Here is a 16,075-nt window from a genome sequence, read left to right on the forward strand (position 1 = left end):
CAAAATGACCATTTTTATAAAAATTGCCATTTTATGGGTTGGAAAATGGTTCAAAACACCATCTACTGGTTAAAATCTTCCTGAACCTTGCAAGGCTGATGCTGACGTAAAGTGGACCATTTGGTTCTCTGATCTTTAATCAGAGGTGGACAGTCCACCTTCCCCAGCCCCCGCCCTTGAGTGGGAGTCTGTGAAACCATGATTATTTTCAAATACATGTTGATCAACACTCACTGAGCAATTTCTACCTCACACATCTACCCCCCCTCCACTCCGTCCCCTCTTAGTCCCTTGCCTACCTTTAAGCATTTTTCAAAATTATATAGGGGGTGAAGTTCCACTTTAATGACCCTAATTGTGCATAACCACTTGTGTATTTTATGCATCTTACATTATTTGAGCAGACAGAAAGAATTTTTACATGCTTGTACTTATATCTCAGATAAACGTGACATGGTTAAAGACAAGGCAAGTTCTTGAAGAGCAGAACAAAAAAATAGCTTTATCCAGAATTGATTTAAAATTTTCTTTCGGGGTGTCAAAACTTTAGCACAAACAGTATATATTTGAAAGAAAATGCTATTATTTAAAAACTCCGCTCTAATGCGGATTATTTTGTGAGGGTTTTATAATATATATATTAGATAGATAGAGAGAGAGAGAGAGAGTGTTATACTGTTTATTTTATTCAGTATTTATTTTATTGGGACTCATTTACTATAGATGCACAGTGCCAGTAGTTCTTGAGAGCACTATATTCAAGGTAGAAAATACATATCACCCAAGTGAAAGTTTTTAACTTGAAAGGTACAATATAATGTTTTTTGTCTGAAAGTGTAGGAAGCCTCGGATGGGAAATGGGTGAGGTATTGAGGGAAAGGTTAATATCCATACTGTGTACTATATATACGGTAAGTCTCACTGCAGTTGTCTTCTAGAGCAACCACCATTTCCTCAAATCAGTATTATAATATACTCCTCACTAATAAACAAAACCACCAATGAAACAAGGTTTCAATTTGAAAACACACACACAAAAAAAAACCAAACACATTCATGCATAGCACCTTACAGCTATCAGTGCCTGTGCTGCAATCAGATTGCTGCAATATTTAAAGAGGAAGGAACATGCGTACGTGGGCAAGAAGACCTTCTTCAAACCCGCCTCTCCCAATTTTGTCAGTACAAGAAAGAACACTCCTTCTACTTGTTTCAAATACCAGTGCTTGCTTTCTTCCCACCCCCAACCTCACAAATATCCAGCCTGAATTGTTCTCTCCTACCTCTGGCTCACGTAACATCACAGTCCAAGGGCTGACTGCTGCAATAACAGGTAAGCATTACATAAGATTATGACATGATATGTCTAGAACTCGAACTATTCTTAATTTCCCTGAGGAAACTCTCCCAGAGGGATCAATAAAGTTCTATCTAATCTAATCTTCTATCTAATTTAATCTATATTTTGTTACGAACTCAGGAAAATACTAAATATTCCCAAGGTGAGCTCGGAGAAAATGCAAAGTGTAAATGTTTATTGAGTAATGTGTTAAGGTGTGTTCATATATCATCTTGGATGGGTGTAGACTGGTTCTCGTGAGCCAGTCCTTTCTACTGGAACTTGTTGTAGCCTGAGGTGGAAAGGGTTGTCATTCCTTTGAGCACACACACCCGCACACACAAGACATGCATTGTAGAACTGAACTTTAAGTGTTATCTTTGTAAATTAAAAAAAAAAAAATCTCTATTACAGTAAGCATTTCACAAAAAAAGAATATAAGCAGGTAAATATTCGGACTTTGCCCAGGATTTTATAGTGTAGATAGGACGAGCTTTACAATAATATTGACTTGTGCTCATGTCAAGCCATGACCTAATTTTTAGAGAAGCAGTTTTGGGACCAAAAGGTTGCTGGTTTGATTCCCTGGCCCAGCAGGAATGGCTGAAGTGCTCTTGAGCAAGGCACCTCTGGGTATGTTGTATGTCACTTTGGGTAAAGCTCATTCCAAAACAACATTGTTTTTTTTTTTTTTAAAGTTTCTGAAACATATTCTGAAAAAAAAGGTTTGCCAAGATTTAAATGTCTTCTCTTTATAACACATTTTACTGATTCAAATTTCTTGCTACAATTGGAGAAATATATCTACAAATCCTCATTTTTATGCAATTCTTTAAAAATAAGTAGCAATTTCTATGGTCAAATTTTTGACACCCTTTAAAATAAATGAGCTTCAATTGCTTAGGCACTGGATCCCCAGCTGTTGTCTTTGGCCAAAACTAAATTGTTGCCAAGTATATATCAGGGCTTTACATTAACTTTTTTGCTCACCAGCCAAAGTGGCTAGTGGTTTTCCTGAGTCACTAGCCATTCAGCCTTTTCACTAGCCACAATTTTCTTGCCAGGAAATCGCAAGTTTTTCTTCACCATGATATGTTAAAGTTCGGAAGATCTAGAATGGCAGCGTATAATGTATCTCTACAGTAGCACTCAATACTCAGTGCTGTTAAGGTAGCTCCCTATATGAAAACATGCAACCAATTCAGACAAAAATATAAACAGCGTATTCTGTTTATTGAACTCAAATTCAAGCCCCTTACAATATGAAATATCGTATAATATGAAAAATAACATTCAGTACAACTGAACTGATTCTAATATTAAAAGTCCAATTCAAAACATTTATCATTGAAAAAACATTTGATGTTTTGATATGCAAGTATTATGTGTATTATCAAGTATTATTATGTATAATCTATTAATAGATATTAGTGCTGTCAAGCAATTAAAATATTTAATCGCGATTAATGTCGCGACTGTCATAGTTAACTCGCGATTAATCGCAATTTAATTGCACATTTTTGTCACATGAAAAACCATTGTAATTCTCTTACCAGCATAAAAAAGTGAATGGGCTTGTTTTGTACCAATGTTTTTTTTATTGCAAAGCATAACACGTCTTGACACAGCCACTGCAAAGTGAAACCTAAGCTGAGCACCGTGGCTCTTCGTCCCAAGGCTAGCAAGAGAACCATAAGTGAAGTGATCTACTGCTTGAGTTAGTCTACAACTCTAATCAGAGAGACAGGTTACACAGTGACAGTAGGCTTGACATGCTTGATTATAATATAAAGTACACTATTATATTAACTTTAAGTTGTTCGTTGATAAATATTGCATTGAATCTGATCTTTACTGTTTCAGCTCACTTAACACATTTTGTACTTTTACACTTTCTGCCTGTTGATGCGTCGCGCTGTCCAATCAGAGGCGGCCAAATTTGCATATTACAGGAAGGATTTCTGGGATAGCATTGAGTTTACAGTTCAGAGGGATCTGGCTTCTTTAGACGCTGTCTTCTTAAAACTGAATAAATATTTAAAAAGAGCCAAATGAGCCAGTCTTTTGAACGGCTCTTTTCAAAGAACGAATCACAAAGATGCGGATCCCATCAAAGAGCCATAAATCCCATCTCTACTAGCGCGCCCTGCCCGCGCTGATTCTTTGGGGGGGGGGAAGGAGGGCAGAGGACTCTGGCTGTGCAGGGCGTGGCATTACAGTCTAGCTGCTATCGTTTTTCTAAGCAAAGTCTCTGTTCCAAGTTCCTGGCAGTTTCAAAAGCTTATGAAAAACCTACATTATGTCACAGAGCGTTAATCTCGTGATAAAAAAATTATCGCCGTTAAAATTGAGTCAAGTTAACGCGTTAATAACGCGACATTTTTGACAGCACTAATAGATATTATTACTGTTCGCAGCTTGTGAACAGGCAAGACAGGCAACTGCTTGGGGCCCCCTGGCCCAGGGGCCCCCCCGAGAGTCAGGGCCCGAGGGCTTATTTATTTTGTTTTTTATTGTTCTTTACCATTTGTATTTTCACATTTGAAATTTAAAAAACTTTGGTTTCATACATTTTTCGTTGGTGTCAGATTATTTATAACATATTGGTGATGAACACTGGTCAGAAGGGCCCCCTGGAAATTTTTGCTTGGGGCCACAACAGACTCTAGAATCGCCTCTGGTTGTAGCCTGTCTTGTTTGTGATTTTAAAAATAAATCATTCAATAAGCCAAAGCAATAGAGTGGAAAGTTTTAACTTATGTTTGCCTTGGATAACTTTGCCTAAAACATGGTGGTGTATACTGATTTTTTTTCCCAGAATTTTTTTTTTTGTGTGTGTAGGTGTAACGGATGCCAGATTGTTAATGTATCTTAGTTCCATAGGCTACATGGTAAGGGTATCTTTTGTCCTCATTGCTTGGGCCAGATCAAACCATTAAACAAGCTTAAATTATTCTTACTCTTGCCACATACATGATTTTTTTTTTCAAAACTGATGATATTCAGTTCAAACACCATTAAGAGCAATTTCAGAAATGGATCTCGTGTGATGTGTAATTCACCCCTCTCATTTAAATATGGCGAACATTTTTCGGCACGCGCTTTGCGCATCACGGACCTCTGTGATTTTAAAATGCTGCTCCGGCCCTGTTCATCTCTGCCCCTTTTTCCCTGAGCAGCAGGGTTTGAAACTCCAGCTATATGCCGCCACATCGTGTGCTTGTCAGTCGTCAGCAACTTTGTTGCTTCGTTCATTAACCGCAGGTTACCGTATCATTGATTTTATCTGAGATGTTAACGAACGTTCTAAACAATTCTAACATGTCAGAATGTTTATGCAGGTGCTCATGGGAGCTGTAGGCGAGTAATATTACATTGCAATGCGTTTATTATATCAGATGCCTTCAGAGATAACTACAATTAAAATATATTTTCATACCACAGAATAAACCACCCGCCAAAGTGGCTAGTGGGACTAAAGTCATTACCCGCCAAAGCCGAATTTTACCCGCATTTGGCGGGTGGGCGGGTGCTATTGTAAAGCCCTGATATATATAAATAAGTAAGTAAGAAGTAAACAATCAACAGGACCATTATTATACTTGCACGCATTGAGGAAGATGCTGAAGAGCCCATTTGCACAATTGCACTTTCTTAGAACAAGCTGTGTGAAGACAGTTGCATCAAAGAAGCCTTTCTGGAGAATAGCCTACAAAAACCATTATTGGTATTGCAAGTACAGTATGTCACAAGATCATTAACATGTTCTGCTAAAAAAAAAAGGGAACTGCACAGGGCAACAGAAAACAAGAGTGCTATTTTTTTCTCTTACATGGGCTTTAACAAATATTAATTTTGGCGACGATCATTCATCCATCCATTATCTGTAGCCGTTTATCCTGTGCAGGGTTGCAGGCAAGCTGGAGCCTATCCCAGCTGACTATGGGTGAGAGGCGGGGTACACCCTGGCTGACACCTATACATGTTCACACCTACAGTCAATTTTGAACCACCACTTAGCATGCCTTTGGACCGTGGGGGAAACCCATGCAGATATGGGGAGAACATGCAAACTCCACAAAGAAAGGCCCTCGTCAGCCACTGGGCTCAAACCTAGGACCTTCTTGTTGCGAGGCGACAGTGCTAACCACTACACCACCGTGCTGCCCGTGATCATTCATTCATTTGTTAATTCATCTTAACGTCGCAGGCGGCACGGTGGTATAGTGATTAGCGCGGTCACCTCACAGCAAGAAGGTCCGGGTTCGAGCCCTGTGGCCGACGAGGGCCTTTCTGTGCGGAGTTTGCATGTTCTCCCCGTGTCCGCGTGGGTTTCCTCCGGGTGCTCCGGTTTCCCCCACAGTCCAAAGACATGCAGGTTAGGTTAACTGGTGACTCTAAATTGACCGTAGGTGTGAATGTGAGTGTGAATAGTTGTCTGTGTCTATGTGTCAGCCCTGTGATGACCTGGCGACTTGTCCAGGGTGTACCCCGCCTTTCGCCCGTAGTCAGCTGGGATAGGCTCCAGCTTGCCTGCGACCCTGTAGAACAGGATAAAGCGGCTAAAGATAATGAGATGAGATCTTAACGTCGCAGTGGATCATGATCTAATCTTGGTAACACTGAGCACAAGGTAAGAAACATAACCCCAGATAGACACCAGTTTTACTCAGTACACCACTGACACAGTAGCGGTTACAATTATTTATTTTTTAAATTTCATCCATTTGAAATATGCTGATAATTATGGTCTTTGCTCTATTTCGTACTGGAAAGGCTGAAGTGCTTCCTGTTGATCTCCTTCAGCTTCTTCCCCCTTGTTCATTAAAAATCATTCCTACTTGAGTGTAGTTGACCTGCTGCATACAGTAGGAGATTGTTCTTCATGCAAGAGATCATGTTGTGCACGAGCATTTGCAAGACGTGAACAATTTTTCTGAAGAGTTATAAAACTCCATTGTTTAAAAGCATGATAATCCCTAACGATCTGTTCACAAAGAGAGATTGTTAATGTTCATGACTACGGGTTTAGTCATACTTGGGTGTAAGTCAATAAAATAGCTGACATTTGGTCTCTTTTTAATCTTTGAATGAGTAACTACAAACATCAAATAGAGGCAGTGTTCAATTCAAGAAATGAATTGATTCATTTCCTGAACACCATTAGAGAGGAGTAAAAAGTTTGAAATGAAATGTCAAAAAAAAATAATAATAATAATAATTCACTACTGTCTCTCCACAGAAAGCCAATGGAGGCATCGGTGGTGGTACAGGTGGTAGTGACCGTGCTGATCTTCATGGTGGGCATAACGCTGAATGGTCTGGTCGTTTGGGTGTTGGGAGTCCGCATAAGGAAAAGGAATGGATTCAGAGGAAGTGAAACACAGGGTGCTGGAAGCTTCCGGGTCTACGTTGTGAACCTGGCTCTGGCTGATCTAATGCTAATTTTGCGCATACCTGTCATGATAGGCTATCTCATGAACAACTCGAAATGGCCCTTTGGAAAGCCTGTGTGCCAGCTGATTATGTTCCTGCGCTGCCTAGGATTATACGCAGGGGCCTTTTTGCTGAGTGCCATTGCGCTGGAACGGTGCTTGTGCATATTACAGCCCGTCTGGGCTCGAATGAGACGCCCACATTGGGTGGTGCCACTTGTCTGCATCGTGCTGTGGGTACTGGCTTCTCTCCTCTCTGTGCCCTACATTACAGTTGCCGGACTGCGCAATGAGACCCAGTGCGTAGAAAACGTCAATGCAACTGGACAAACAATGCTGTTTGTGGTGGAGACAGCAGCAGGTTTCCTGCTTCCATTGATAATTTTCTTATCCTGCAATCTAGCTGTAATTATTACCGCAAAAAGGACTGAGAGGAGGTCATCAGTGACCACCATACCTGCCTCTACGCCTACTTCCCCTACTGGATCTATTTCTACAACCCAGAGGATGGTCCGTCTCTACAGGATCCTCTTCTTAACCATGCTCCTGTTTCTCACTTGTTGGGTGCCGTACTTCACCTGCCGCTTCCTCAAAGCGCTGGCTACTGGAAAGCCTGATTGGAAAGACCTTTATATAGGAGCATTAAAGGGCATATATGTGTCACTGTACCTGGTGTACATCAAGAGCGCGCTCAATCCGATTTTGTATGTATTTGCTGCTCGCGGACTGAGCCGCACTCTCCGTGCCTCACTGCTCTCAACCGTTGAGCGCATCTTTAACGAAGAACTGTCCGAGTCCCTGCGCAGGAAGTCTTTGCGGAGAAAAGAGTCACAGATTTGAACACAAATTTTCTGTGGATTTCTGCTCAATGATGGATGTCGCAAAATGTGTTCTCTTTCGACAAGGATGTGGTCAAAACTGAGAGAAGTGAAATGGGTTTCTGACAGGAAGTCTATATGACCGTGTAAGATTATGCAAGAGACAGGATATGGATCTCAAATCGAGTTCTTATTTTTAATACAGCCAGAAAGCAGATCAAATTGTGAACTATGAGGATTTCTCCCATGTTCTTCAAGCCCGAGAGTCACTGTTCAGAGTTCAGATATTTTCAGTGCATTTATATTTAATAGAAAAGAACTCCATCTACACATCTGTTGAACAGAAGGCATTATCTATGTAACTGTGATCATTGGGGGGGAGCAAGCATGCATTCACTTATCTTCCTGTTCAACATTTTTCAGACAGACATTCACGGTCACGTTAATAAAGTCATCCGGAGTCAAACTAGTGCAGATAGCCGAGATATCAGGAAGAGTAACTCTGATCAAGGACAGTGAAGTATCACTGTTTTGGAAAGCTTTGTTTGAGCAGTGTGTCCAGATGAAATGAGGAAGTGTGTGATTTAAAGTGCTGCTGCATCGGTCTCTTTAAGTAGAGACATGGCAAGGGCTAAATCCCTCAAAGGTGTATCCTGTTGCACTATTAAAAGGATAAACATCTGCCACAGTTTCATAAAGTTATTGAAACAACTTGCAAAATACCGTGGCACTTGATTAGTAAAAAATTAATCATCACTTTCAACTGCGTTGATACACATCTGAGGAACTTTATTAACCAAACGGAGCAAAAAAAAAAAAAATGTTTATCCCATGCTCATAAATAAATGCCTTGCAGATATACAGGGTGTTTCAAAAAAAATTTGATACCATTTCACAATCTAATAACTTTGCCAATTCTCGTTCAATTGACCTCAAATTTTAACAGCATGTGTGGAAACAGGTTGAAGTTTTATGTTTTTAGGTATAGAAATGCCTTGGAAAATAAAAGGCGTCGTGTGTGTTAGAGTACGCTCGAACACGGTCGAATTTATAAGAGAATTCTCTAAAAATGCACCAGCTGCTTTGCAGATTTGGACATGGCACAAAAAGTTCAAAGAGGAAGGCTGGGTTAGGGTTAGGCGCCCATATTGGAAAATTTTGAAATCATTCATGGAATCCACATACCTTTTGAATTTCTCTCTCATTCAAATTGAGGAATAAATCTTATAAATCGCTCAACATTTGGCCGAGACTACGTAGTTTCTGGGATATTTACATCTCAAATAATATCTTTTTTTTTTTTTAAACACCCTGCATAATGATTAACACGTCACTTTATTTATATTCATTTCAAATCAGGAAAACCAGTTAAAACTGTATGCTTTTGTGTACGTATACAGAAGCTGATCAACTGACTGATCAGTTACACTGAACTGTATAAAAAAAATTTTTTTAAGTGAAAATTCTGGAAATAGACTTGCATATAAATGCTGATGTTATATAACTGATGTTATGTCGTTTTTGCTTACGTACTTGCATGTGTCATAACGGTGACATTTGATTTGGATGAATATCAGTATTATAATATATACACACATGCACAGTATTATGGTAAACTTGTTTATTACAATAAGATTTATAACTGAGCCAAGAATGTGCTAAATCAGAAAACAGCTACACTTTGTCTTACAGAATTTTTGTTTATTAAAAAGAAAAGAAATTACAAAAAAAAAAAAAATTTGATCCAATTGTTTGGAGTTACAGAGTGAAATCACAGGTGATCCACCTGCTTATGTGCCAACTCCAAAAAGGCTTTAACATTCGTGGTTACGTTTCTTGTCTGAAGAGCCTTCATGACAGCCTTGGGTTCAGGTACTGCTTTCATGATCTTCTCCTAATGGACCAATCAGATGTGAGTCAACAGTTGCAAAAGCAGTTTGAGCAACACATTTCAAACCTGGCTGTTCAAAGGCAGACGGCAGTGGTTGCATCAAAGATCTTACACCGCAGTTTTTAAACGGCCTGCTGCCATCCCAAGGCAATACTGAAAAGACTAGAATGCAGAAGTATTTTGTAACAGTTGCAGCAAAACCTTGGTTTCTGCTATGCAAGCTACGATAAAGGAAATAGTGCACGGCAAAAAAAAAAAAAAAGTCTTAGCAAGTGAAAATATCTTGAAAATAGTTGAAACGATCTCGCATTTCCTATTAGAAGAATACAAGACACCAACTTGGAAGTTATTAAACCCAGTTCTAGATTGCAACCAACTTATTCCCAAGATGTCTTGTCAAGTAAAATGATCTGTCCATGCAGCAAGATAATTTCACTAGTGTTAAGGAATTTCATCTCATTATCTCTAGCCGCTTTATCCTGTCCTACAGCAGACCTGAGCATTTTACGGCCCGCGGGCCGCATCTGGCCCTTTGGTTCATTCTGACCGGCCCGCGTAAGGTTAATTAGAAATTACAAAATAAACACATTTTCTAATTTTACCTCATGCATGGATTGAATGTGCATTGCTTTTATTTTGAAGTTGTGTTCAACAAAAACGCAATGCGCACGACATGAAATCCCATGAAACCTAATCCCGCGATAACTACTTCCATAATTTGTCCAGACCAACCACAAACTTGTACGTCATCCTTCAAACGGTCCAGCCAATCACATAGTGTGACGTCACCAGCAGGCGTCGGAGCCCGAGCCGATCTGTAGATCCGATACCAACACCGAATCGACGTTATTGTGAGCAGGTCACATGAGGTGATTAGACTACAAATGTGGGCATCATTATTATAATATGATGTATCTTGCTTGATATTTGGAGTAGAAAGACAATATTGTGATGTCTTTATTGTGTTTTGGGGTGAATGTGACTGGAAAAAAAAAAAAGGTACAAATGTTCACATTTTGTTAACCATTGTTTTGGGAAATTTGATTGAATAAATTAAATTTTTTTGTAAGGCAACCTTGTTTTTTTCCATACTCTTACCAGTCTTAGCAGCTTGTAAAAACAATGTTATTTACTGCTTTATATAAAGAAATACAATTAATATTATGCAGAATTTAGTTCCGCCTTTTGGTCCGGCCCTCCACAAAATTTTCTGTTTCTCATGTGGCCCCATGGAAAAAATAATTGCCCACCCCTGTCCTACAGGGTCGCAGGCAAGCTGGAGCCTATCCCAGCTGACTACGGGCGAAAGGCGGGGTACACCCTGGACAAGTCGCCAGGTCATCACAGGACTGATACATAGACACAGACAACCATTCACACTCACATTCACACCTACGGTCAATTTAGAGCCACCAGTTAACCTAACCTGCATGTCTTTGGACTGTGGGAGAAACCGGAGCACCCGGAGGAAACCCACGCGGACACGGGGAGAACATGCAAACTCCACACAGAAAGGCCCTCGCCGGCCACGGGGCTCGAACCCGGACCTTCTTGCTGTGAGGCGACAGCGCTAACCACTACACCACCGTGCCGCTATTAAGGAATTTTCTCCTCAATTTCAGTTTTCAATTTTTTGCAGTGTGACTGGTGGACTTGGTTCGTGTAATTCTTAGCAGGTTTCCAGTCAAAGGAGGTCATGTGAAAATATTTTATAAAGTGCTAAATATTTATCAAGAAGATTTCCTTGTTGGGCGGCACGGTGGTGTAGTGGTTAGCGCTGTCGCCTCACAGCAAGAAGGTCCTGGGTTCGAGCCCCGGGGCCGGCGAGGGCCTTTCTGTGCGGAGTTTGCATGTTCTCCCCGTGTCCGCGTGGGTTTCCTCCGGGTGCTCCGGTTTCCCCCACAGTCCAAAGACATGCAGGTTAGGTTAACTGGTGACTCTAAATTGACCGTAGGTGTGAACGTGAGTGTGAATGGTTGTCTGTGTCTATGTGTCAGCCCTGTGATGACCTGGCGACTTGTCCAGGGTGTACCCCGCCTTTCGCCCGTAGTCAGCTGGGATAGGCTCCGGCTTGCTTGCGACCCTGTAGAAGGATAAAGCGGCTAGAGATAATGTGATGTGATGTGATTTCCTTGTTTGCTGAATTCAAAGCCGACTAAATTCTTCTCTACTCAACCTCAGCAGATAAATTTATCATAAATTATGAAAACAGGAGTTTCTAACTTGTCATCCTCGCCGACCGCAAACAACCAATTTATGTGGAAATGAGAGCCAACAGTCGCAAAATCAGTTTGCAAAATTTATCATGAAACAGGAGTTTCTTAATAGTCATGAGGACTTTAATTGAAATTCTAGAAAATTATGCGATGTCTACGTTTCCGATTAAACCTTTTACGTTACAAGGTCGGCTTCTTGGAGTGATGCGGGATCACTTCTGCAACTATTTTTAGGATTTTACCTGTGTAGAGATTACAGGAGATCCCTGTGCCAGAAATATACCAGTGTGATGGAAATATTGTTATTCTTAGTTGCAAAAATACTCAAGCTCCCCCTTTTGTTGTACATATATAGTATATGTGCACTCATCGGCCACTTTAATAGGAACCTGTTCTTGGCTGGCAGGACTGGAACCCAGTGTGTTGTTCTGCTGTTGCATGCTGAGATGCTTTTCTGCTCAGCGCGGTTGTAAAGAGTTACTATATCCTTCCTGGCAGCTCGAACTAATCTGCCATTTTCCTCTGAACTCTCTTATCAGCAAGGCATTTGTTTCCACTCACAGAACTGTCGCTCACTCAATGTTTGTTTATTTCCTCCGCATCACTGTGTGTGAACTCGAGAGAGGGTGTGTGTGAAAACCTCAGGAGATCAGCAGTTTCTGAAACACTCAAACCAGTCCGTCTGGCTCAATAACCAACACCCACAGTACCACAGTGAAAGTCACGCTTTGAGACTGCAACTTTTCCCGTTCCGATGTTTGAAGTGAACATTAACCAAAGCTCTTGATTTGTATCTGCATGATTTTATGTATTGTGCTGCTGTTAAAGTGCATATCATGGGTAATTTCAGGAGCAAGATCAATGTAATTCTCCTATTTTATATTAAACTTTGGTCAAATATGTGTCACATTTTGCATTTTGTGCAATTTTTTTACCTTGCGCAATACCAGAAAAATTCAGTTGCCAAAAAAATCAAGCCATTTGAGGCGAATTGGTCCGCCTCTGAAAAAACTTGCCGTTTGGATTTCCCGGCAAACATTGATTTTCGTGACGTCGCGTGTGGGACGCCTCCCTCTGAATCCTACGTCAGCGCTGGTTTGTTTATGAGAAAACGACCTGGTGGTTTTCTGCAAATTTCTTCAACGTTATCGCGTAATTATTAAAATGGTTAACAGATGTATCGTAGGAGGGTGTAGCAACACCAATCTTGATGGGATTAGTACTCAGCGTTTCCCAAAAGACCGGACAATGAGAGAGAAATGGGAGCGCTTGGTCTACACAGGCTGTGCACTGAAACCGTGCAAAGCTCTCGCAGCCTGCTGGCGCTTCCGCAGGTGACGTCACGAATCTGGCTCCAGACTCCCTTGGGATTTTTCCAGACGCGTTTTGTTATTTTATTTTTTTCTGCTGTAGACAGATGGCCTTGTGCAAAATTACCCTTCTGGATGAGTGTGTAAAGGGACATACTGTCATATAAAAAACAAAAAAAAACAAAATTGGTCCAGAATATGCCCTTTAAAGGACTGGTTGATTAGAGAACTAGATAAAACAGCAGGCGGATGGGTGTTCCTAATAAAAGTGGCCGCTGAGCGTATATCGGAGACTTTAAGACTATACAGGAAGACCGGATCAGAGAATCTAATTATCAAGTAACGCGTTGCAATATCAGCAATTTTGTTCAATTAACAAACCCTTTTGGACAGTGCAGCCTGTATGAAAATCTACTTTCAAGCCCCTAACACACTGCCTGTAGACGTCCAGTGATGCACGATTTCTTTGGGTTCATATCATGATTCGATTACACTGTGTATAAATAAAATCTCTCATTTATTGGACATCGCACTCTTAAGCTTGTCCTGCCCACACGCATGGCTTCTCTGTATGACCACTGGAGGATCTTTCAAAGAAAGTGAACCCCATAACCAACTGTCAGTTATGGAAATGGCAGTAAACATGACTGATGTTCACACACAATATGGCCAAAAGTTTGTGAACTCCTGATCATCGCACCTATATGTGGTTCTTTCGCAAACTGTTGCTGCGAAGTTAGAAGCACATAATTACGCATAGAATGTATTTGTATGCGTTAGAGTTTTCCCAAACCCTGTTCCGGCATGACAACGCCCCTGTGCACAAAGCAAGCTCCATGAAGACATGGTTTGCCAGAGCTGGAGTGGAAGAACTTGAGAACCCTGACCCTCAACCCCATTGAACACCTTTTGGATGAATGCTACCGATTCTGCCCATGATTTGGAGAATTAAACAAGCCAAACGAAACATAAAACATATGGATATATAGTTCAATAACAAACAACTGAGCTCCCCCTAAAAAAACAAACAGGTCAGAGACCACTGACCTGCTGCTGTGCTGCAAACCACAACCACACATTTACCCTCCAATCTGCAACATGGAATTTGAGCCAACTTTGACTAGATGAAATGTTGCCATGTTGTATTTATAGCATTAGAGTTCACTGGGAAATTATGCAATGCAGCTGTAGCCTAAAGGCATTTTAACACCAATTTAATTTAGTTTCCGTGAGTTCAATAGCGCTGGAATCATCCTTTCCTGCAGCTGAATTATGAAGGGTACAGCTCAACATGGCCGAGTCGAAGACATACAAAGGTGACACTGGCAGCTGCCATACTACTCGTGCTCAGATAGTCACACCTATGGACAATTTAGAGTAGCCAGTTAAACTAACTGCATGGCTTTGGACTGTCCCCCCCAAGACCGGAGCACCCGGAGGAAACCCACGCAGACACGGGGAGAACATGCAAACTCCACACAGAAAGACCCCTGTCGGATACTGAGCTCAAACCCAGTACCTTCTTGCCATGAGGAGACGGTGCGAACCACTACACTGCAACTGTTTATCTTTATTAGTGTCATCATGGATCTGGAGCCTGTCCCAGGAACATTGGCTGTGAGACAGAAATACACTCAAGATGGGATGCCAGTCCATCCCAAAGCTTTTTATTTATTTAAAAAAAAAAAAAAAAACCCACACACACACACCTCACTGTGACTTTTTTTTAAGATCATAATCGAAAAACTATCATGATTGAACAGCTGATGAAAGAACAGCTTACACAAGTGTTTGTTCAGTACTCAGAAATAACCAGAAGAGAGAGACTGTTTCTTCTTAGCCCATTTCAAAATAAGAGCTTTCAATATTGCTGTCCCTACAAAGTTGGCATGTTTGTGCAACAACAAAACCCACAGACAGACAGACACACACACACACCAAGATCTTGTCTGCTACTCTCATCTCATTATCTGTAGCTGCTTTATCCTTTTCTACAGGGTCGCAGGCAAGCTGGAGCCTATCCCAGGTGACTACGGGCAAAAGGCGGGGTACACCCTGGACAAGTCGCCAGGTCATCACAGGGCTGACACAGACAACCATTCACACCTATGGTCAATTTAGAGTCACCAGTTAACCTAACCTGCATGTCTTTGGGGGAAACCGGAGCACCCGGAGGAAACCCACGCGGACACGGGGAGAACATGCAAACTCCGCACAGAAAGGCCCTCGCCAGTCACGGGGCTCGAACCCGGATCTTCTTGCTGTAAGGCGACAGCACTAACCACTACACCACCGTGCCGCCCCATAACGCTTCTCATTTAAACCAAAAAGTTCTATTTTGGGCTCATCCATCCACAAAACATTTTTCCAATAGCCTTCTGGCTTGTCCACGTGATCTTTAGCAAACTGCAGATGAGCAGCAATGTTCTTTTTGGAGAGCAGTGGCTTTCTCCTTGCAACCCTGCCATGCACACCATTGTTGTTCAGTGTTCTCCTGATGGTGGACTCATGAACATTAACATTAGCCAATGTGAGAGAGGCCTTCAGTTGCTTAGAAGTTACCCTGGGGTCCTTTGTGACCTCGCCGACTATTACATGCCTTGCTCTTGGAGTGATCTTTGTTGGTCGACCACTCCTGGGGAGGGTAACAATGGTCTTGAATTTCCTCCATTTATACACAACCTGTATGACTGTGGATTGGTGGAGTCCAAACTCTTTAGAGATGGTTTTGTAACCTTTTCCAGCCTGATGAGCATCAACAACACTTTTTCTGAGGTCCTCAGGAATCTCCTGTGTTTGTGCCATGATACACTTCCACAAACATTTGTTGTGAAGATCAGACTTTGATAGATCCCTGTTCTTTAAATAAAACAGGGTGCCCACTCACACCTGATTGTCAGCCCATTGATTGAAAACACCTGACTCTAATTTCACCTTCAAATTAACTGCTAATCCTAGAGGTTCACATACTTTTGCCACTCACAAATGTAATATTGGATCATTTTCCTCAATATATAAATGACCAAGCATAATATTTTTGTCTCATTTGTTTAACTGGGTTCTCTT

At 41.3% G+C, this 16,075-nt stretch overlaps 2 protein-coding genes across 2 annotated transcripts in view; one reads left to right on the forward strand and one right to left on the reverse strand.

Annotated features, from left to right (window-relative positions):
- The first annotated feature begins 1,155 nt into the window (after nt 1–1,155).
- On the forward strand, nt 1,156–10,557 carry LOC132866075 (C3a anaphylatoxin chemotactic receptor). Its single transcript, XM_060898646.1, has 2 exons — nt 1,156–1,333; nt 6,582–10,557. The coding sequence occupies exon 2, from the start codon at nt 6,589–6,591 to the stop codon at nt 7,612–7,614; it is 1,026 nt and encodes a 341-aa protein (XP_060754629.1). The 5' UTR covers nt 1,156–1,333; nt 6,582–6,588; the 3' UTR covers nt 7,615–10,557.
- The window catches only part of cenpq (centromere protein Q), a 32,449-nt gene continuing 25,572 nt past the window's right edge, over nt 9,199–16,075 (reverse strand). The window contains exon 9 of the mRNA XM_060898647.1: nt 9,199–9,486. Within this exon, the coding sequence (XP_060754630.1) occupies nt 9,364–9,486 (123 nt within the window). The 3' untranslated portion in view covers nt 9,199–9,363. The remainder of the gene's footprint in view (nt 9,487–16,075) is intronic.

This window comes from Neoarius graeffei, chromosome 18, assembly GCF_027579695.1.
Source record: "Neoarius graeffei isolate fNeoGra1 chromosome 18, fNeoGra1.pri, whole genome shotgun sequence".
NCBI lineage: Eukaryota > Metazoa > Chordata > Actinopteri > Siluriformes > Ariidae > Neoarius > Neoarius graeffei.